The sequence below is a fragment of the Acinonyx jubatus genome, chromosome C2 (assembly GCF_027475565.1).
Source record: "Acinonyx jubatus isolate Ajub_Pintada_27869175 chromosome C2, VMU_Ajub_asm_v1.0, whole genome shotgun sequence".
NCBI lineage: Eukaryota > Metazoa > Chordata > Mammalia > Carnivora > Felidae > Acinonyx > Acinonyx jubatus.
This window is the reverse complement of record NC_069384.1, coordinates 154290100-154313849: the sequence shown is the minus strand read 5'-3', so window position 1 is coordinate 154313849 and position 23750 is coordinate 154290100. Positions and strand designations below refer to the sequence as shown.

The 23750-nt window shown below is 47.6% G+C and overlaps 1 protein-coding gene across 3 annotated transcripts in view; it reads left to right on the top strand.

Moving 5' to 3' along the window:
* The window catches only part of SUSD5 (sushi domain containing 5), an 81456-nt gene that overhangs the window by 50085 nt on the left and 7621 nt on the right, over positions 1-23750 (top strand). For all 3 annotated transcript variants that reach the window (XM_027040562.2, XM_053221736.1, XM_027040561.2), the window contains one exon: positions 7778-7966. In XM_027040562.2, coding sequence (XP_026896363.2) covers positions 7778-7966 — 189 coding nt within the window. The remainder of the gene's footprint in view (positions 1-7777; positions 7967-23750) is intronic.

The window sequence follows — 23750 nt, the reverse complement described above, 5'->3', positions numbered from 1 at the left end:
AACAGCTCTCTTTAGCTGCCATCCTCTCTCTCTCCTCCCCTTCATGGCCCTAAAATTCCTCTATATTCACCGTCTCTATGATCTCACCTCCCATCGTTTCTTCATCCCTCTGTCCGCTGCTTTCTGGCTTCTGTCCTACCACGTGAGTGCAAGTGCTCTCACCAAGGCTACTGGAGGCTTCCCTATGGACGACTGTGGTGCATTTTGCTTGCTGTCTGCAGCCTTAAGTACTGGGTCATGCCTTCGTCCTTGAAACACGTTTTCCTTTGACTTCCTTTGGGTTTCCTGTGTATCTGCCTGGCTGCAGCGGTGTGACCTCTATGAACTCTTCATTCTCTGCTCACCTCCTGGGACTCTCACCTGGGCCCTCATCTCCCCTAACTCCGCAGTGGCTTCAATTTTCATCCAAATACTCATTTGGGGTCTCCCTAAGCCTAGAGGTCTCCACTAAGCCTCAGATTCCACACACGCAGCTACTTACAGATGCTTCTTTTAGCACCTCGAACGCCACCAGTCCTGCACTGTGCTCATGTCCTTTAACCTCCTTACCCTCTCCCTTGCCCCATCCTCTCCTTTACTCCCACAACTTTTCTGTTGTAAGTTCTCCAAAACCTCCCTACTCAGTATCTCCCGGATTCACCTGGCTCTTGCCATCTGCACGTCACATCGGCCCCTGTCCTGCTCCCTTGGACGTCTCAAATGGCCTCCTCATTGCTCCTTTCAGTTTTCAGATTGTTTCCTCAATCCGTTCTCTACCCTGCAACTGTGCTCCTTCTAAAGTGCCACGGGGATTGTGTTCTTTCCTGCTCTAAACTCTTTAACTGTCCCCCTTTCCCCACTGGACAAATTCCAGACTTCCTACCCGGCTTACAACGGCCTGCCCTAAACTCACACCTGCCTCCGTTGTATTTTAGCCTCCCGTCTCACTCACATATTTCCATTCCTCAAATAATGAGAAAGGCTCAGATATCAAAATACATTTTAAAGCTATAGTAAGCAAAATCATTTGGCACTGTAGAGGGCACAGTAGATAAATCCTCGAAAGCAGAAGGCTGGAAGTACCCAGACAGACCCAATGTGCTTAAGTGTTAGTATATAGTGGGAGTATATCAGTACATAGTGGATGGTGAGACTTCAGATCAGTGGGAGAAGGATGGGTGGAGTATTTGATAGTTAGTGCTAAGTGATTGGTTAAGAATTTGGGAAGGTGAGACAATGCATTGTTGTACTGATGTAAGGAAATCTCTTATAGGTTGATAAGGTAAAGACCGAAATACAGAAATACTTTTAAGAAATACAGTTGGTCAATAAATATTCAACTCTTTTTACCAATTTAAACATATGCATGTTTGTATAAGAAATCACTTTTTTGGTTCATGAAATTGTCCAAGTTTATGAAAATGATAGTCCCCAGGGTGCCGAGGACAAACAGGCAAGATTATACACCACTGAGGGGTGTAGATTCTTAAAACACTCATATTCAACTTGGCATAACCTGTCAGAAGCTTTAAAAATGTGTATGCCCTTTCAAAAAATTCATACACCATTTCATCCATCAATTCTGCTTTGAACATTTTATTCTAAGGAATGAGCTTGGATAAGTACAAAAGTATGTTACAAAGATATTAATTACTTAGTAGGGACAATTGGAAACAAAGTTAATGTTTAACAGTGGGGGAGTCCACTCTGATAAATCCATTACAAATGGATTAATATATAGTCTTTTACAAGTAAATTCCAATGATTCAATTATCTGTTGGTAGGGAAAAATACCACAATATAATGTTAAATGAATAAGCTACAGAACAAAACAGTTATATCACAGTGTGGCAAGATACTGTGTGTGTGCAAAACTCAAAACAAAACCCATGTTAACAATGGTTATCATTGGTGAAATTCGAAGAGAATTTTAATTTTTCCTGTGGCATTTTTTCCCTGTGATTTTTTTCAGGTTTTCTGGCTTGTATAAGAAATACCCATATGGATAATTTTTAAATTTTTTATCATGAAAACTTTCAAACAAACAAAAACAGGAAGAATAGTATCACCAGTCCCCATGTGCCCGTCACCCAGCTTCAGTAGGCAATATTTTGCCAACTTGATTTCATCTATTTTCTCCAGTGTTTTTCTCCCATTGAGATATTTTAATTTTTTTTAATGTTTTTATTTATCTTTGAGACAGAGAGAGACAGAGCATGAGCAGGGGAGGGGCAGAGAGAGAGGGAGACACAGAATCTGAAGCAGGCTCCAGGCTCTGAGCTGTCAGCACAGAGCCCGACGTGGGGCTCGAACCCACGGACCGTGAGATCATGACCTGAGCCGAAGTCGGACACTCAACCAACTGAGCCACCCAGGTGCCCCCCATTGAGATATTTTAAAACAAATGCCAGACATGATATCATTTCATTCTAGAACTTTTGAAAATTATTTTTAGGAGGGGAAACTCCAGAACTGGTTTCTTGTAGATTCCATGTGTCAGTAATTGATTTAAATTTATTGATGGACACAAGATTTAACTGCATATGAGCTTTCCCACACCTTGCAAATACTGTAATACTTCTAGGGTAGAAAGTCTGCAAATTGGAAACCACTCCCCTAAAAGGTACAGATCCTTGTCAAATGCAGTTTCCCTTGGGAGAGGTTGTGAGTAATTTTCACCCATTTATACCTCATGCTGAATAAATTACAGACTTTCTGGAGGGGAGGTATTTTTTAAATTAACTTATTTCATGGAGGTATGATTTATATCAGCAAAATGCACCGATCTTAAGTTTGATGAGTTTTGACAAATGTATACACCTGTGTAACCAACACCCAGTTGTGATACAGAACATTTCCTTTACCCCAGAAAGTTCCCTGGAGCCCTTTTCCAAAACTCCTCTGCCTGTCCTCATCCCAGCAGAGCCAAGGCAATCTCTGTTCTGATTCCCGTCGCCATATATTAGTTTAGCCCGTTTTGGGGGGTAGGTTTTTATCTAGGGCAGTAGTTCTCCAAGAACGGTCCCTGGACCAAATAGTACTAACATCCCCTGGGAACCTGTTACAAATGCAAATTCTTGGGCCCTAACCATGACCTTCTGCCGAGTTAGAAACTCAGAGTAGTGTGTGTGTGTGTGTGTGTGTGTGTGTGTGTGTGTGTGCGTGAGAGAGAGAGAGGGAGAGAGAGAGTGTGTGTGTGTGCATGTGAAAGAGAGAGAGAGAGAGAGAGAGAGAGAGAGTGTGTGTGTGCATGTGAGAGAGAGAGAGAGTGTGTGTGTGTGCATGTGAAAGAGAGAGAGAGAGAGAGAGAGAGAGAGTGTGTGTGTGTGTGTGTGTGTGCGCACTACCAGCCTTCAGGTGATTCTGGTCATGTTCAACTTTGAAGAGCTTGGGGACTAAGAACAAAATTGGACAGAATGGGGAGGGCAGCGCTGGTTGTGTATGGGGTGAGTAGGGTGGGACGGAATGGGGTAGGTTAGCCCAGAAGACAGCTGCCTCACGTAGCTTAGAAACACCAAAAGGAAGGAGGAAAGGCTGAGCATTTGTATCAGAATTTCTACATTTTGGTTTTGCAAAGTAATAATGAGGGTCTGTAGGCTTCAAGTTTCGCAAAAGAGAAGCATCAAGTTTTATATGAGTTCTAAACCTGTGGAAACTGGTTTTCACAAGCTGTGATTGGCAAATGAGTCGTTTATTTTATAATACGATTTTATAGACAAGATCTTCCATAAAATCTCTTTTCTTGGAAGGGAAACTAATAGAAATTGCCCTTTATGTTGCAATTGCTGAAATCCAGCTTGAGGGTCTGAGAAATCCACCAACCGCAGTCCCTACCTGCGGAATAATGGAGAAGTAGAAATAAAGGCTGCCCAAATGGAAGTTTCCCCGAAGAGAAGAGGACCCAGGTATATAGCCAGCTGCTTCCCCGAGCTCCCTCGGGAGGTTCAAGATGGGAAGGCTAATGAAAAGAAATGACTCAAGTTGTACCTGGACGTGGGTGGTGCTTTTGACATGTGCTTGGTTGTGTTAGCACACGGAACCGTTGTCCTGGAGTTTCTGAAACTGCACCACCAAGAAGCCGTGTGTTTCCTGTCTTGAGCATTTGCCGGAAATTCAGAAATACACGGTGTGTGTATGCAGACCCTCAGCAGCATGATTGAGGTTTTCCCAAGACACATTCCAGCCTGTGCCATTCTGCAAATGAACTCTGAAAGAGAAGATCCCGCGAATCCGGCAGGCTGCGAATTTGGCCTGAAGCACCCCTTTGTCGACTCTCAGAACAGTGACTCTGCCCCTGGATTTTCCTTCCAAGGAGTTGGTGTCGTGTCCCACAGATAGCACCGTGTGAGACCGATGGGATTTACCGGTCCTTTGATAGTGAGTGTTGGACCAAGAGCCTCCGGTTTCCAGGACTAGATCCTGGGAAGAGGAGAGAAAGTTGGCACGTCCAGCACGAGTCCTGGCCGGCCGAGGATGGTGGAGAGAGCGAGGGAGGCTGTAGCCCCTGAGGTGCTAGCTGGAATTCGGGCCCGCCTGCTTGACTGAGGCTTGGTCCGTTCTTCCCAGGATGCCCTGCTCAGACCCAGTGAACCCAGGGTTGACGCTTCTCTGCTCGGCTGGGGGGACCCCTGGGTTTGTGGCAAGTTTCAGATGGCCTACTTGCCCCACCCGTGAAGCAAACACTTGAGCTCCTGGGCTTCACAGTCAAGGCAATTTGGGTTAAAATGCAGTACTCTGCGCCAGCTTCCCGAAGTACAACCACCCCATTTTTCATTCAAAACCTCCTGTGTGAAAGAACATGCATGGCAATGACTCTCTTTGAGAAAGTGCTACCAAAATTACAAGCTGACAGGCTAATCAGGGTGGCTTCAGGCACAAGTCCTATTTTCTGTTTTCATCTTTTTCTTTTTTTTCGCATGTCTTCTTTTAAGCAATATGCTTCTTAGGTAATTTGACTGAAAGGCTTTCCTTTCCTTTGCAACATAAAACTAGAAGAAATTCAAATTAAAAATTATTTCCCTTCTTTGAACACGAAAAACAAGCATCACCACATCCCTTTGACACAGCAATTCCGCTTCTAGAAGTTTATCCTAATAAAACATGTGCCGAAATGAGCTGGTCATTTTGTAGCATTGTTTTTGAAAACGTGAGGGGCGCCTGGGTGGCTCAGTAGGTGAAGCATCCAACTCTTGGTTTGGGCTCAGGTCATGATCTCATGGTTTGTGGGTTTGAGCCCCAGGTTGGGCTCCACACGGACAGTGCAGAGCCTGCTTGGGATTCTCTCTCTTCCTCTCTCTCTTTCCCTGCCTTGCTTCTCTAAATAAACAAACAAACAAACAAATAAATAAATAAACTTAAAATTTTTTTGAAAACACTGAAAAGTTGGAATCAAAATGTCTGTAATGATTAAATAATTTGCTATGGTATAGCCTTTCAAAAGATTGGGGTAATTTAAAGTGCTAATGTGGAAAGAGCTCTAAAACGTTAGGGAAAAAATAGGCTTCTAGTTTACAGCCCTGCACGTAAGGAAAGAAGTTGAACCAATAATTAATAATTAATAACCTCACCAAACAGAGAGCACCAGACCCAGATGAGTTCGCAGAAGATTCTACCAAACATTTAAGGAAGAAATAATACCAATTACTAAGACAACCTCTTCCAGAAGTTAGAAGCAGAGCGAATGCTTTCTAACAGATTCTATGAGATCAGCATTACCCTATTACCAAAATGAGACAGAGTCACGACAAGAAGGTAAATCCACAGACCAATAGCTAATGAACATAAATGCAAAAATCCTCCACAAAACTTAGGCAATTTGAATCTAACAACCTATAAGAAAGAATTATACACCATAACCAAGTGGGATTCATTCCAGGTACGCAAGACTGGTGCAACATTCAAAAATCAATTAATATAACCCATGACATCAACGAGCTAAAGAAGAAAACGCACGTGATCGTATTGATAGATGCAGAAAAGCATTTGACAAAATCAGTACCCTTTCAAGATACGATTTAGCAAACAGAGGAGAACTTCTTCAACTGCATAAAGAACATCTATGGAAACCCTACAGATAACCTCGTACTTAATGGTGGGAAATTTGAAGCCGGAAAGCTTAGTGGGAACACGAAGTTATTTTGTGTACTTTGAAGGGAATTTATTGTGTCTGTCCCTACATGAGAGGACTGGGTAGGTGAAGGGCTTCGGATCGCAGCAGGAGTGGCCCTGCCCACCTCGGGGGTGGAGTCTGACCCATGTCTCAAGCCCCAGCTCTGTAACCATTAATCTCTTCCTTCAGCTAAGAGTTCATTCCACACAATCGGACTCCGTGTCAGGATCTGTCCCACAGACCTCTGAACCCAAGGGCCTCACATGAGCCGGACCCCAGGGCTCCCACTGATGCGGAGGCAGGAAAGCTCGGATCCTCCTCTTCTCACCTTCAGGGCTCCGTCGCTGGCTGAGGTCTTGGGTTTTTCATAAGCAATTTGCAAGTTTTAATACAAACCAGCCTACATTCATGGCTAACAGGCTCACTTCCAGTAAAAAAAAAATATATATATATATATATATATATATATATATATATATATATATATGCACCAGTAAAAACATTCTCAGAGGACATTTAGAACAAGGGTTTAAAAGGAAACCTGGGCCTCATTCCCCAAAAGTGACTCTCGGGACCAGCCTGAGGGCAAAGCCCTGGAAGAGGTTCCAGGGAATGGGGGAGGGGGGGGCTCTTCTTCATCTTTAGAGCCAAGCGTGGGGCTCCCCCACAGAGGGACCCGAATGTAAACTGTGGGCTTCCAGTGAAAGTGGCATGACAGTGTGGGTTCAGAGTTGGTAACAAGTGTGCCCCCCGTGGTGTCGGATGTGGATAATAGGGGACACTGTGCCTATACAGGCTCGGGGGACACATAGCAACCCTCTGTACTTTCCACTGTACTTTGCTGTAAACCTAAAACTGCTCCAGAAAACAGCTATCGGTAATACATATGCTAGAAACTTAGGTTAAAACCACACACAAAACTATACCTATCTGTGTCTACAGACACATGTACACATGTTGGTATGTATCCATACCTATATCTGTGCTTCTTTGCATACGCCAAGCTGGTGACGGGGTCGCCATCAGAGGCTGGGGGAAGGGAGGGGCACCTTCGGCTGTACCGTCTGGTCTGTAGCCTTTTAGCTTTTGGACCAAGAGTATCTATCTGTTCGCTTTCGTTAGTAAGGCGGAAAGGAGCTTTACTGCTAGACCTTGGCTTCTGGGTCTTCCCTGCGAGGAGACATTAGTGGGCCATGTTGCCTGGCAATTTCAAGATACAAAGTTGTAGCACTTTGTAGCACATTTATTCACTCAACAAGTTTTTTTAAGTTTATTTAATTTTGAGAGAGAAAGCGTGCGCTCATGTGAGAGAGAGTGAGCGCACATGCGAACGCAAGAGTGGGGGGAGCCGGAGAGGGGCAGAGAGAGAGAGAGAGGGAGAGAGAGAACCCCAAGCTGGCTCCACACTGTCCGCACAGGGCCCCACGTGGGGCTCGAACCCCTGAACTGTGAGCTCGTGACCTGAGCTGAAGCCTAGAGCCAGACGCTTACCCGACCGAGCCACCCAGGCGCCCCATTGGTGCCAGGCATCCGGCCAGGCTCTGGGGGCGCCAGGGTGAAGGCAAAGTGGGCCCTGTGACCCCAGTTCAGGGTGCAGGCAGCACCCGGGAGGGGGAGAGCTGTTTGTTCGTTCAGGTTTGTTTGCTCCCGGTAGTTGGGGAAGGCTGACTGCCGCCTCCTTTTCTTCAGACAAGCCGTGTGGAGACCCGCCCTCGTTCCCACACACCGTCCTGCAGGGCCGCACGGGCTTGGAGACCGGGGATGAGCTGCTGTACGTGTGCGCCCCGGGCCCCGCCACCGGCCGCCGCGGATCGGCCTTCACCTTGCTGTGTAACAGCTGCGGGGAGTGGTACGGCCTGGTGCAGGCCTGCGGGAAAGGTAAGCCCCCCCCCCACCCGGGCTGGGCCCCCTCCGGGCGCCCACACACCGTGAGCAGGGCCTCGCCGTTCTGCTGGCAGCCTGGGGTGGCCTCTTCTCCACAAAGGTACCTTTGAAAGAGGCTTTCAGACCTCCCCACCCCCCGAGTTCTGGACCTGCCCACGTCTGCACTTGACCTTAGGTTAACTTTCTAACTTATTTCCCTGGAAATCTGATCAAGATGCCGAACCAAGTAACGGTGCTTGTGGTAAAGAGGAGCCCTGATTGTAACCCGGGCCGGAGGGCGGTCATGAACGCAGGATGCAAGCTGGGCTTCCCCGAGTGTGGGGGGTCTCGCGACTGGGCTTAACCTTTGTGGGGACCTTGAGGGCTTCGCTAAGGGTTGTGACAGGAGCTCGTGACTCTTGTGGGGCCCGGGGCTCATCCACCGGGGCGGGTCACAGCCTCACATGCAAGCCCTGCTTCTTTGCCCCTGAGCCGTCCTGGGGCTGTCGTGGGGGCGGAGGGTGACGCCGGGAGGATATTCCAAGACAGCTGTGTGGTCTGGCCCCACCTACGACAGCTGCCCGCCTCTGTCCTGCCACCTCGTTCTGTTCCCGGGGCTGCAGCCTGAGGCAGATATTTAGTTGAGACTAACGATTCCGGGTGGACATCAGACACCAGAAACCTGATCTGATTCCCCCAGGTGTCCCCACTCCATTATTGTTGTAAACCTGAGGGTCTCAGGCTTCTGCACCCACCCCCCACCACCCTGGGGGATTCTCCCTGTAGCAGAAATCACTGTCCCCAGCCACAGCCTGGCCTCCGTCCTCGTGACCTGGGCGTATGGCTTCTTGCCGGACTGTGAATTGTTCCCTGACCTCAGGAGGCTCCTCTCACCCCAAGGCTCCTTTGGGGGCCACTTCCTGACCACCCCTCCCCCCCACTCCGTGACATCTGGGTACCAAGCGGAGGTTGGCTCCACAGAGGGGAATGAGTCCAGGAGCACAATGGTAACGCATTTACTGGGCAGTCTGTCCCTAGCACGTCCCACAGATCCCACGGGGGAACCACGAGGAGACTAGGGTGATGTCCTGTCTATGAGATGCATCCGTGCTGTGGCCCGAGCTGTGGTTCGTTGTCTGTGCTGCTGTCTGCGAAAGGTGAACACAGCAGCACTGTCCCTGCGGTCTGCCGGCGGACCTTTGGCCTGCTGTCACATGCAAGCTGCACCGCCACGATTGCTCTCATCCGGGTCGTCTGGGTCACACGCGAGCGTCTCCCTGCTGGTTCCTGGGAGTGGAATTACCTTCCGGGGTTAGCGTGTGTTCGGTGTCAGTGGATGCTGCCGCAGAATTTTCTAGAGTATTCTGACCAGTTCACTCTCTGGACTAGCTATGTCTAAGAGTCCTCATTGTTCAGCCTCCTCACCAACCTTCAGGACTGTGACATTTCTACCTTTGCCAACCTAGGGACTGCTCTGCGGTCACTTGCTTGTAGTATTTATTTCTCTGGTTGAGCACCTACCGCATGTTCAGCAGGCATTAGCATTTCCTCTGGAAAATGCCTATCCAAGCCTTTCTGCCCATTTTTCTAACTGATTCAAATTATTTACGTCATGTAGGATTTCTCTCTTACATAAACCTGTCTTGTAAGGTTTTTTTTTAATGTTTATTTATTCTTGAGAGAGAGAGTGTGAGTGGGGAAGGGTCAGAGAGAGAGGGAGACACAGAATCGGAAGCAGGCTCCAGGCCCCGAGCTGTCCGCACAGAGCCCGACGCGGGGCTCGAACCCACGAATGGCGAGATCGTGACCCGAGCCGGAGTCGGACGCTCAACTGACGGACTGAGCCACCCAGGGGCCCCACATAAAACTTTCTTAAGTGTGTTGCAAACTATTTCTCTCATTCCGTGGCTTATCTGTTTCCTCTTGGAGTATCTTGTAACGAATGGGATCGTTTAAAATTCCCTATTTCACTGCTTCTCAAACCCTCTGTGCACCATTGAAAATTCTTTTCTAGTATTGGCAGACTGATGCTTTAGCACAAAGTATAGTGAAAGCCAACTGATATAAAGCTAACCTAAAGCCCCAAATACAATACTGGTTTGTTTTTTTATAAATAGACATAAAATCCCCCTGCCAAATTGTTATGAAAGCTTCTGAAAACGTGCGCTCCAGGTATCTACTCGCCTTGTTGCAGACTAGTAACAAGAAATGGCAGACTAGTAACAAAAAGCACTCTGGGGGTGATCTTTCAGCACCTGACTCATCGTGGCGACTTTGCTGTTGTTTGGTGGCAGGCGGGAGCCTCCCTGCCGGTTCTGATCATTCACCTGCTGGAGGAAACCAGGCCTGAGGCCCCGGCTTCCTGGTTGTAGACTGCGGCACCCCAGAGGAGAGCCCACCCCCCCGAGACTGTTCCCAGAGCGGAGCGGGCGTCATTTCTGGTGAGGCTCCGGCCTTGGAGCCTGACCGGCTCGGGAGCCACGCCCACCCGCCCCGGGGCTGGGCTGTTTACCGGGCTCCAGGGGAGTGAGAACTAAATGCAGGTTTTGTGTGTCTGCTGCCGTGTTTATTTTCGCACAGCGAGGCAGACTGGTTAGAGCTTTCAGCTGTGGGGCGGGAATTCTGGTTTCTATCCCTGGCTGAGTAGACAGACTCTTACAGTTTTCGTTGCCCTGTAGATTTAACGTTCAAACTAGCCGTGTCATTATAAGGGGCGTGTGTGTGTGTGTGTGTGTGTGTGTGTGTGTGTGTGTGTGTGTGTGTTACGAGAATATCCTCACCAGGGATTCCAGTCCCTTTGGCACATGGAGGTTTATAGTGAACGTCCATCTTTTGGTGACAGAACTGCTTCAAGTTGGGGAAAAGTCATCTTGGGAGAGGGGCCGCTCGGGGGGCTGGACCCCGGTGGGTTTGGAAAACGGCTCTGCCTGCTCTGGGCTGAGGGGCCACTTCACATCCCTTCGTCTGGCCCGGCCCAGGTGCTCTGTGTGTGCACTTGAGCAAGCCTGTCCCAGCACTACAGGGGACTCTACGAACCCGGTGCCTCAAGGGAGTCCCAAGCAGCAGATGGAAGGGGAAGCTGGAAACCGGGTGAAATTTTGGAGGCCGTGTGAGTTTCCAGACGGCAGAAGCGCTCAAGATGCGAGAGGCCGCAGAGAGCAAGTAATGAAAGCTGAAGCGGGTGCCTTAGCGTCGCAGCACAAGGAGGCTCGGGTGCCCTCGTGTTCTCAGTGTGAACGTGGGGAGCGCGACGCTCCTGGGCCATGTTGCCGCGAGCACAGGAGTGAGGCGGGGTGAGGAAGAGGTGGGGGCAGACGAGTCATCCTAAAAGCTCTGCTGCTGCCACTGCTCACGACCAGAACGAGGCAGAGACACAGGGCAGGGCCGGGGGAGGATCGGGGGACCAGAGAGACTGTGAGGGTTTATTTTGTTTGCGTGCTCACTTTGTCATTTTAAGGCGGGAGAAACTTCAGTCTGTGTAAATGACGCTGGAAAAGCTCGGAAGAGGAGGGGAGACTGAACTGGTTTCTTGACTTCCCCGAGTCTTAATTCGCTCATAGGAAAACACGGACACCCGCATGGGGTTCCTGCCGCTGCACCACTTAGAGCAGGACCTGGGAGATGAATGGAATCTCACGGAATGTTCTTTCCCCCTTCACCTTCATGCTGATCCAAGCGAGCACTCAGGCCCCCTCACTTACGGGATCTGAGGGGCTTTGCGCATGACTCTGGCTCCCTGCCCGCTTCCTTGTATGTTATTGACTCTAGCCCCTATTCCACCGAGTAACCAAAGGCATCCTGGGACTTACAACTGTCTGTTCCTTGTGAGAAGCTAGTCTTTGCCAGCAGGTGTCTCGGGTTCTGCAGAGCGGAGATCGCACTTAAAACAGCCTGGGGTGGGGTGCCTGGGTGGCGCAGTCGGTTAAGCATCCGACTTCAGCCAGGTCACGGAGTTCGAGCCCCGCGTCAGGCTCTGGGCTGATGGCTCGGAGCCTGGAGCCTGTTTCCGATTCTGTGTCTCCCTCTCTCTCTGCCCCTTCCCCGTTCATGCTCTGTCTCTCTCTGTCCCAAAAATAAATAAACGTTGAAAAAAAAAAAAAACAGCCTGGAGCTCTGACGAGTTTGCTGTCTGACATTCTGGAGGCTTAGGAGGTCAAGGCTACTGGGAAGGCTATTCCATTCAAAGCTGGCCTTGTATAGACACCTGAAAACTGGCGGGATGTCTTGGGTCACATTGTCTACACATAGAGCCTGTGCAGATGCATGTGATTTATCAACGGAGGAAAGTGGGCAGGGAGGCAGGAGAGGTGAGGGGCGGATCGATGTGACCCCGGCAGCCCTCTCCCTTTGCCTGACCTCACGAACTGTGCCACAGGGTCGGTCCCACTGGAAGCGAGGAGGCCAGCTCCGAGTTCCTCTGTATCCATCCGGCATTGGCTGCTGGGCCGGGTGACGTGCTGTGTGGGGGGCACCGAGGCCGGTTCTCGTTCCACCGAGGGCAGTTGTCCGGAGAAGGGCCTGTCTGTGAACCATTAGCTGCCAGCGCTCACAGCAGCCGGGGGATGGGTGCACCGGCCTGGGAAAGGGGACGTGGTTGGAGACATCAACAGCCCCCACGACTGCAGTGGAGAACGTAGCTGTTTATTAAGCCATCACTGCAGTGGAGAACGTAGCTGTTTTGGTTTTGCTTGAGATCCGTTAACAGGGTGGGGACTGGCTGGAAAAGCGTGTGTCACGATGAGCGAGGATGAACCCACAGGGGCATGTGCACCCGGGGGGGGGGGGGGGGTGGGCAGGACGTGCCTCGCTCGCCTGCTGCCCGGGGTTGTGCGTTCACTGCAGGTAAGGTCGAGCCTCAGTGGCGGCAGTGAGGTCTCTCGCTTAAGCACCGTGACTTTGTCCTTGACCGTGAACTTACATGGGCGAGGGCGGACTCAACTGCCGCCTTGCCTTCCGTGAGCCGGTGTCTCTCCAGCTTCGGTTCCTAGAGGCCAGGTCTGGATCTGGCCATTCAGCTTCCCGTTCTCCTGTCCAAAGCCACATATCTTCTTGGTTCCTGTTCCCAGCTGGGCAGCAGGAAATACCTGTCCTACCTCTCTGATGTCCTCAGTGTCTAACCGGTGGTGGCCCTAATTACCGAGAAATCCTGAGGCTTTGGCCCCTGAGTGTGTATGCAGCAGGCTTCCACGCTGGGGTTGCTTTTCCGTGGGCGTCTTCTGATGCCAAGTCCACAGTCACCTTCAAGGCTGTGTTTTGTCTCTGGTCGTCTGTATTCTGAAAACCATCGGGCCTCCCAGCCCCCCAAGAGGCCACCCCCGGCCACACGAGCCCAGTGATGGTGCCCACACAGTCTCACTTGTGTCTTTCCCTTGGCATGCTGCCCCTCCCCTACTCGCTGTCCTGGCCTCACATTGCCTTCCACACCTCCGTTCTCTCCTGACTTTAGCACTCAGGGGTCCTGTGGCCTCCGCCCTGGGCTCCAGGCCAGGCCGTTTATCCCGTCTTTGTGGTCGGGGTGGGAGAGGACAGCTACTGCAAAGTAGCATAGGGCAGATGACCCGGAAGTGAAAGACTCGGAGACTCTCCCTCTGTCAGTTGCCCCTTGTTGGCCCTTTCAAACTTGCCCAGACAAAAGGCATCACCAAGTGTTAAGACAGGCTCAGAAAATCCTTTAAGACTTTCCACTCTTAGGGGCGCCTGGGTGGCTCAGTCGGTTGAGCGTCCGACTTCAGTTCAGGTCATGATCTCACGGTCTGTGGGTTCAAGCCCCGCATCAGGCTCTGTGCTGACAGCTCAGAGCCTGGAGCCTGCTTCGGATTCTATGTCTCCCTCTCTCTCTGCTCCTTCCCTGTTCATGCTCTGTCTTTCCCTCTCTCTCAAAAATAAATAAACATTAAAAAAAAATTAAAAAAAAAAAAAAAGACTTTCCACCCCAAGCTCCTTGGGATATGTTTACGCTTTGTGGTCTGGAATATCAGGAAAGTGAGTGACACCCATTTTGACCTCACCCCACCCACCCCACCTCCTCTGAGTCCAACAACAAATAGCTTCTCTCCTTCCCTTCCCTGGCCCGCCACAGCTGTGGAAACAAGACGTTCCCCACGTAGCACTCATAAAACCCAACGCTCGCTCTGGGCCGTCTCTGTCTTTTTTGTCTTTTTTGTTTTTGCTCCTTTTTTCCCAGCAACTCGGTTGAGGTCCAACTGGCATCCAATAAACTGTGCCCACCCGAGCTACGAAAGCCGCTGACTTGTCACAGGTTTCCGCACCCATGGCACCACGACCACCCACGACAGCGCACGTTTCCGTGAGAGGAGTCTTACACATCTTACGTCACTGAATCCGCAGAACTCTGAGGGTAGAAGTGGTTAGCGCCAATTAACAGATGGGAAAACTGAGGCACGCAAAAGGTCAGCGACTCCTCTGTGTCACGCAGCCAGAAAGCAGCAGAGCCAGGATGTGAAGGCAGGCAGGTCTCCTTCCAACACCTGTCTGGTCTTTGGGCTTCCTCCACAGGCCTCTGAAGCTCAGGGAGCGAGAGAAACAGGGGGGCGCCGGGCCCTGCGCACTGGCTCTCCTCCCGCCATGTTCCTTGGCTCTTTCATCGCCTTTCGAAAGCCTTCCTTTTGTTTTCTTAAACTAACTCGTTTCTGTTTGTCTCCGTTTTTTGGATTTCACTTCCTTCCTAGAATGAAGCCGGAGTCTGCAACTGGATTTAGAATTTCCTTGTCAATATTGCCATATTTGTTCAGAAGTTCATTGAACCAGTGGTTATTTCTGGCTTGTCTGGTTGTCTTTTTCGGAATTACTATTTTTAACGACCGTGTAGCCAAGACGAGAGAGAAAAAGAAGGAATGTGTGGGCTTCTGGAAATGCAACGACTTGAAAAGAGGTGGAGAGCAGCAGGCCCGGGGCGAGCCTCCGGGTTCTGGGCTGTGACCCCGTGCACTTCAGGGTAGATGCAGGCAGGACACAAGCAAGCCTTCTCCTTCTTTCTACTCCTGGGTTCTCTGGATCTTCCAGTTTCCTAAAGCAACAGTGAAATGTAAACACCCGGCGAATGATCTGGCTTTTTCCGGTGAAGTTTACATTTTCCGGACTTTCTGGTCCACTCAGGGGACCCCAGGTTGTAGTAGCACAGGTTTGAGGGGGAGCGTGGGAGACGGGAGAGGGCAAGGAGGATGGCTGCATCCTTGATGATTGAGGAGAGTGTAGACACAGGAAAGCAGAGGGGACGTGAGCGAACGAGCCGCTCAACAGGCACGGCACTGGACTTTCCCAGCCTAAAGGCAGAACCTAATTTTTGGTTGAAATGCAATGAGTAACAAACTTTACTCTTACTCATGAGGAGAAAAGCAGGCTTGGGATTCTTTCCCAGGGGTAGCGTCTTGGTAAACGGTCAGTGCCCTTGTCTTCGCTTGAGGTTTGGGAGAACTGTGACATGGTGAAAACCTGTTTCTGAGCCGGGACCTTGACCTCAGAACCTAGGGAGACAGGGAACGCTTGGTTCAAGGCCCCAGGCTGCTGCCCAGGGATGCTCTAGGCTCAGGGGCTCTGGAAGCGGACCCTTCACACACACACACACACTGCTCACACTGACCATAAGGGCCCAGGCCAGGGGAGGCCCGCTCACGGCCACAGTGGACTGGCCTTTCCCAAACCCTCAGCTCTACCATTGTACATTAGGCCACTGTTGCCTGCAGGACGAGGGGTGGGGGAAGAAAACACGACTCATGTACTGCCCACACTCTGGGTGCCTTTTGACTTCATGGCATATTTAAGCTCGTGGGGTGGGTTATACGGGAGAGGGAATTTAGCAGCCGTCGATCATGCCCAGTACTGGAACTAAGAGGTCCTTTACTATTCTTTGCTGCCATCAAGAATCAGATAATGACATTTGATGGACTTCTGGGCTGAATCGAGCTTCATCAAAAGGGTTTCTACCACTCACGAATTCACTTCTTAACTCACTCATTTGTTTATTCAACAAATGTTTATGGAGTGCCATGCACCATGCTGTGTGCAGGGTACACAAAGGCAAAGTTCCTTGTTCTCAGAGGCCCCAGGCCGGGAGGGGCCGGCCGGACCTACTGTGCAGTGAGACCAGGGAGGTGTGCCCAGCGCACAGATCGAGACTGCTCCCATAGTTTCCATGCGTAACCGTGATTCCCAAATGAGACCGTTTGGGGTTTAAGTCTCAAGCACCAGCAAGGTATGCATTGGAGCTACCCAGCGTCCATAAGGATGAGAAGGTCCCCATTCATAAATACCTCTCACTTTGCCAACAAGAGCCCATTTCTAATACGTATCGTGGTCGTTACCAGGCCACTAATTTTACCAGTGGTCATTTCAGATATTCAGGGCACTAATTAGCATTGCCGTGGCTTTGAGCAAGGCACAGGTAATAGAAGTGCTTGTCGTAGGCACACATCTAGAGGGCGAGTGTCCCGATGAGAATGCTAATTGTCCGCCCCTGGACTGTGAATTCTTTTTCTTTTCTTTTTTTTTAATGCTCCTATTTATTTTTGAGACAGAGAGAGACAGAGCATGAGCAGGGGAGGGGCAGAGAGAGGGGGAGACACAGAACCGGAAGCCGGCTCCAGGCTCTGAGCCATCAGCCCAGAGCCCGACGTGGGGCTCGAACTCACGGACCGTGAGATCGTGACCTGAGCTGAAGTCGGATGCTCAACTGACTGAGCCACCCAGGTGGCCCTGGACTGTGACTTCTTAATTGGAATGTCAGCAGCAGCTGGTTTACAGCTTAATGTAAGTGACACATGCATAAGGTCACACAGTATTTTCTTGAAATCTTTTCAAAGTACAAACATCCTAAGAAGAATGAATGCCTACTGTAGTTGTCCATTAACGATGTGTAACATTGTTGAATTGCTCCCAATGTCACCTTCCAGTCATTGCCTTCCTAAGACTTCCATGACCAGGAACTATGTTTTCCCTGTTTAAACTTTATTTCTGTGGAAGCATAAAGGATGCCCTCTTGTGTATGGCTTCTTTTGTCCAACATGTGTCTGGGAGGCACATCTGTGCTGTTCGACGAAGCTACAGTTCGTTCTTTTTCTTTGTTGTGGAATATTCCATTCTACTGTCGATGAACATTTTTGTTGTCTCAGGTGTGAGAACTCCGGGAGCCCCAGATCCTCACCAATAGTTGGTATTGTCCGTCTTCTTAATTGTTAGCATTCCGATGTGTAGGTCGTACTGTCACTTAATTTTAATTCCCACTATTATTAATGGTGTTGAGCGCCTTATCATATGTTTATTGGCCATTTGAATAACTCACTTCTGAATTGCCTATCCATTTCTGTCACTCATTTTTCTACTGGGTTGTCCATTTGTTTCATATTGATGTGTAGGAGTTCTCTATAGGATTCTAGATACCTGAACTTTCGAGGTATATTATATATGTTGCAAATGTCTTCTACTAGGTAAGTTGCCTTTTCACTTTCTTCATAGTATTTTTGATGAATAGAATTTTAATGTAGGGTATATTATTAATCCTTTCCGTTAAAAAAAAACTGTGGTGGAGGGACGCCTGGGTGGCTCAGTTAGTTAAGTGTCTGACTTTGGCTCAGGTTATGATCTCACAGTTTATGAGTTCAAGCCCCATGTCAGGCTCCATGTTGACACCTCAGAACCTGGAGGCTGCTTCGGATTCTGTGTCTCCCTCTCTCTCTGCCCCGGCCCTGCTTGTGCACTCGCTCTCTCTCTCTCTCTCTCTCTCTCTCTCTCAAAAATAAATAAATAAACATTTAAAAAAATTTAAAAAAATAGAAAAATTATGGTGGGAAACACAGAACACAAAATTCACCATCTTAGCCATAAATATATTCACATTGTTGTCAAACAGATCTCCAGAACATTTTTTTCTTGCAAAACCAAAATTCTATACCCATTAAATAACAACTACCTTCTCCCACCTCCCCCCATCCCCTGGCAATCACCATTCTACTTTCCGTTTCTGTGAATTTGACTGATCTAGGTACCTCATATAAGTGGAATTGGATAGTATTTGTCTTTTTGTGACAGGCTTATTTCAGTGTCCTCAAAGTTCATCTGTGTTTTAGCATGTGATAGTAATGTTTTCCTTTTTTCCTCAGTTTTTATATATTTTAAAAATCAGATTAAGGAAGGTTCCTTACATTCCTAAATCCTAGGGGTTTTTATCCTGTTGACTTCCGTCAGTTGCTTTCCTGAAACTCCTTTTTTCAAATAAATCAATCATAAATTCCTGGGATTAAACGTAACGTGGTGTAATGTGCTATCCTTTTAATATAACGCCTACAGGTTTCCATTTGTCAAGATTGTGTTTATGATTTTTGCATCTGTGTTTAGTGAGAATGGTCTACAATACTACTTTCTCGTCATGTCCTTGCCAGGTTTTGTTCCCAAGGTTACACCAGACATATAAAATAAGTCGGAAAGTATTTCCTCTTTTTCTGTCCTCTGGAAGAGTTTGTGTAAGATTGGAATTACCCTCCTTTATAATATTTGATAGAATTCATTGACAAAGCCGGCTGTGCCAAGTTTTCTGTGTGTAGTGAGATTCAGCTGCATTAATAGTTAGTTAATGGCATATAAAATTTTTCTCCCTCTTCTTGTGGCACTTTTGGTGAGCTTCTTCCAGGATTTTGTCTATTTCATCAGGATTTTTTGTTTTGGGAGAGACTGGTTGGCTCAGTTGGAGGAACATGCAACTCTTGATCTTGGAGTCATGAGTTCGAGCCCCATGTTAGGTGTAGAGATTACAAGAAAGAAAGGGAGAAAGAAAGAGAAAGAAAGAAGGATAGAAAAAAGAGAGAGGGAGGGAGGGAGGGAGGGAGGGAGGAAGGAAGGAAGGAAGGAAGGAAAAACTTTAAAAAGTTAAAATTTTTTTAAAAACATTTTTTTTATTTTGGGGGGCATAAATTTATCATAATCTTGTTACTGTCTTTTCTAATATCTGAAAGATCTATGGTGATGCTTTTTTTTATTCCTGATATTAAAAATTTTTTTTTAATGTTTACTTATTTTTGAGAGAGAAAGAGAACGGGAGTGGGAGAGGGAGACACAGAATCCGAAGCAGGCTCCAGGCTCTGAGCTGTCAGCACAGAGCCTGACATGGGGCTCAAACCCATGAACCGAGAGATCATGACCTGAGCCAAAATCGGACGCTCAACTGACTGAGCCACTCAGGTGCCCCTATTCCTGATGCTTTAATTTGTGTTCTTTCTAAGAGTTTCTTAAGTACTCTTGCTAGGGACTTCGATGTTTTGAGCTATCAATCAGTAGTTTTTTTTTCCCAAGAACTAACTTTTGGCTACATTGACCCTTTATTGTATGTTTGGTTTTTATTTTATTAATTTCTGCTTTTTAAAAAATCTCCTTCCTTTATTTTCTTTGTGTTTAACTTACTCTTCCTTTCCTAGTCTTCTGAGATCAATGTGATTTTCAGCCTGTCTTCTTTTCTAAAATAGGTATTTAAAGCTACCACTTCTCCAGTTAGCCCCGTGTTGGCTGCTTCCTACAAGATTTGACATGTCATTTTTCATTATTCAGTTAGAATATTTTCTAATATCTATTGTAACTTATCCTTTGACCCATGATTTATTTGGAAATATTTTGCTTAATTTCCATACATATGGGAATTTCCTAGTAATCTTTTGTCTAATTTCACTATGGCTAGAGAACATATATATGACTTAATCCCTTCAAGTCAGTTGACATTTCATTTATGATCAATTTTGTAAAAGTATTCTGTGTGTATCTGAAAAGAATGCATATTCTACAGGTTTTTTTTAATTGTATCTTTAATTTTTTTTTAATGCTTATTTATTTTTGAGACAGAGAGAGACAGAGCATGAATGGGGGAGGGTCAGAACGAGAGGGAGACACAGAATCTGAAGCAGGCTCCAGGCTCTGGGCTGTCAGCACAGAGCCCGACGCAGGGCTCGAACTCACGGACCGCGAGATCATGACCTGAGCCGAAGTCGGACGCTTAACCAACTGAGCCACCCAGGCGCCCCTACAGTTTTTAGATATGATCTGTATATGTCAAATAGGCCAAATTTATTAGATAAGCATGTTTTTCAAATATGTATTCTTAGCTTTTTGTCTGATTACTCTAATTGTTACTGATAGAGATATTTAAAACCTCTCTCTATGATCATGGATTATGGATTTCTTTTTTTAGTTCACATATTTTTAAGTGCATTTATTTATTTTGAGAGAGAGAGAGAGTACTCGAGCAGGAGAGGGGCAGAGAGAGAGAGAGAGAGAGAGAGAATCCCAAGTGAGCTCTGCACTGTCAGTACAGAGCCTGGCACAGGGCTGGAACTTACGAACCGTGAGAACTGGCCCTGAGCCAAAATCAAGAGTCGGATGCTTAACCGACTAACCCGCCCAAGCTCACCTTGTTCACTTATTTCAGATTCATATACTTTGAGTTTCTGTTAAGTACACACAGATTTAAAAATTAATGTCTTCCTGGTAAATTGAAACATTTATCTTTACGAAATGAGCCTCCTTCTCTCTAGTATTGTTTTTTGGCTTAAAGTCTTCTTTGCCGGTTAGTCTTTCTATGTGTTTTTTTTTTTTTTCATTCTTTTTTTTTACTTTCAACTTTCCTGCACAGTTATATTTATTTTTAAAATTTTTTCCCGTAAAGTTATATTTAAAGTATGTCTCTTATAAGCATCAGACAACCAATTGGAGCATTAATCCGTTTACATTTAATCATCAATGATTTGGGTTTAAAATTACTGTCTCTGTTTTCTCTGTGTTCTAGCTGTTTTTTTGTTCTTTATCCTCTGCTTTCCTGTGCTCTTTTGGAGGGATTAAGCATTTTAAAAATTACTATATTCACTCCATCTATTACATTCTAACACATTCTCTCTTTTTTTTTTTTTTAATTTAATTTTTTAAGTAATCTCTACCCCCAGCGTGGGGCTTGAACTCACAACCCTGAGATCAGAGTTGCATGCTCTACAGAGTGAACCAGCCAGGCGCTCCTCTAACACATTTACTCTTCTTTTGGTGGTTACTCACAAATCCTTGACTTATCAAAGGGTGATACCATTTCCTGAACAATTTAAATACCTTCAAATATTTTGACTCCAGTTACCTCCTCCCAATTTCTATGCGGTCGCCACACGTTTCAAATAATAATAGTGTGTGTGTGTGTGTACTCGTTTTATGCAGTCAGTATTCACTTAGATTCGTCCCCCACCTCATATTCACCTGCTTCAGTGTTCTTTCCTGCCTACATCATGGGGCTTTCAGTGCAGAGGCTTTCCGCGAGGATATTTTCACAAAGTAAGAAGTCCAGGTTGGCAGTTCTAACTTTCTTCTGACACTTTAAAGGTATTGCAGGGTGGGGGCACCTGGGTGGCTCAGTCGGTTAAGCGTGCGACTCTTGGTTTCCGCTCAGGTCGTGATCTCACGGTCCGTGAGTTTGAGCCCCTCGTTGGGCTCTGCACTGGCAGCAAGGGCCTGCTTGGATTCTCTCTCTCTCCACCTCTCTCTCTGCCCCTCCCCTGCACATGCTTTCTCTCTCAAAATAAATAAATGAATAAAATTTTTTTGAGGTATCACAGTGTCTTCTGGCTTTCACTTTTTTTTTTTTTTTTTTGGAAAAGTCGCTCTCAGTCATATGGTTGCTTTTTTGAAGGTTATGTGTCTCCTTTCACTTGTTGCTGTTAAATTATTTTGGCCTCGGTTTTTAGCAGTTTTTTTTAATTTTTTTTAACGTTTTATTTATTTTTGAGACAGAGAGAGACAGTGCATGAACAGGGGAGGGTCACAGAGAGAGGGAGACACAGAATGCGAAACAGGCTCCAGGCTCTGAGCTGTCCGCCCAGAGCCCGACGCGGGGCTCGAACTCACGGACCGCGAGATCATGACCTGAGCCGAAGTCGGCCGCCCAACAGCCGCCCAACCAACTGAGCCACCCAGGCGCCCCAAGTTTTTAGCAGTTTTAATTGGTGTGCTTGCCCGTAATGGTCTATGCGTTTTTTCTGCCTGTGGTTTGCATTGACTCTTGAATACCTGTCTTCCTGTTATTTTTCTAAGCTTTGTAAAATTCTCAGGGTATTCTGTTCCTTGAAGTTTCTGTTTTTTCATTCTGTGTTACATTGGTCCTCAATTTGATTCCTGAAGTTTAAAATCACTCTTTTCATATAACATCCTGTTATCACCTCCCCTTGCAACTTTCGTTCAATTGCACCCACTTTCTTCTTCCTTTTTTTTTTTTAAAGCTTATTTATTTATTTTTGAGAGGGACAGAGACCGTGTGAGCAGGGGAGGGGCAGAGAGAGAGGGAGAGAGAAGGAATCCCAAGCAGGCTCCGTGCTGTCTGCACAGAGCCTGACTCGGGGCTCAAACTCACAAAACCGCTCCAATCATGACCGGAGCCAAAACCAAGAGCTTGACCGATGGAGCCACCCAGGTGCTCCCGTGCCCACTTTCTTCTTAAGTTCTGTAGTGTGAGGCTGTTGCTAGGAATTCGTTCTATTCTGTGAATTCTTTCTTCTAAGTTAGGTTTTTTGCCTTTTACATGCATCTTCCTTTCATCTGAAGAGGGAATGGTAGCTAGAAGGGGGTGTAATTTTACTTTATCTGTTTGCTTTAAAGTATCTGGGCTCTGCTTTCTTTCCAGAAAGGTTACGTGTCCCATGTGAAGCTCTGCTTCACCTGCACAAGGCAGGTGCTGGCGTTTTGGATTCCAGAACCACCCGCCCTGCAGGTTACTGGTCTGTTTCCACCCACTTTGCTTCTGTCTGGGATTTGTTGACTCCTCGGTACGGTTGTGAAGGGTGAGGGTGGCTTGGGAGTGGAATCATGCTCCCTTCTTGACTCTTCTCCAGAATTTTCCGTTTCTCCTCTGGTAACTGGTTTTTGAAGTTTGCTGCAGAATATAATGTCCCTTTCCGTGCATGGTGGTTGTTTGTAAGAACTTCTTCCTGGTGTTTCGTGTTTTTTCCTCATTAAAAAAAATTCATATTCAGCAAGCTTTGTGTATGTGTGTGTGTGTGTGTGTGTGTGTGTGTGTCCTCATGTTGAAGGTGTAGGGTAGAGAAAATGCGTGATGTGGGTTCAGTTGAACCACTTGGATGTTGTAAAGTGTGGCATGTAGTCCACTCTAAGGATAAGGAAATGTTTGCTTATGCCCCGGCGACATATTTAGCCGTCTGGAGTGTGAGGGATGAGGTAGAAGGAAGAGAAGGTTGAACAGAGGGAGAGCCATCAGAAGGGGCGAGGACAAACAAGCACCCCAGACTGCAGCTGAGGGCGACGGAATCGGGGTTGGGGGAGAAAAGAAGGGAGGAAGCCAGAGCAGAGGTTACGGGGACTCGTCAAGGCCACAGATACTCTGAAGTTCTGGAAGGTTCTGAGTCTCCCTCACTCACACTTCTTTTTAGCTGTCGCCTATTTGGGCCGAGTTCAGTTTGCCCGAGGCCACATGAGTCTGGGCGTCCTCTGGGTTGTAGGGCGATGGCCGTCTGGACCACGAGAGAGACCCCTGTGCTGCTGCCCGCCCTCACGCTGGCCCCCGGCCAGCTTCCACTGTGACACCGCTCTGCAAACGTGGGTCCCGTTGGCCAACTTGCACCCAACGGTCAGTGAGCTCTGGTCGATGAGCTGAGAGAAAACACAGGGTCAGAATTTAACCAGCAACGACAGGAGTTCCACGGAAGGAAACAGGACCACATGTGGGCTCTCTGCGGGTTGGCATCTCGGGGCTGCAGTGAGGCAACAAAGAAATGCTCCTTGGTAAAATAACGTGTGGTGAGAGGCCTTCCACTTA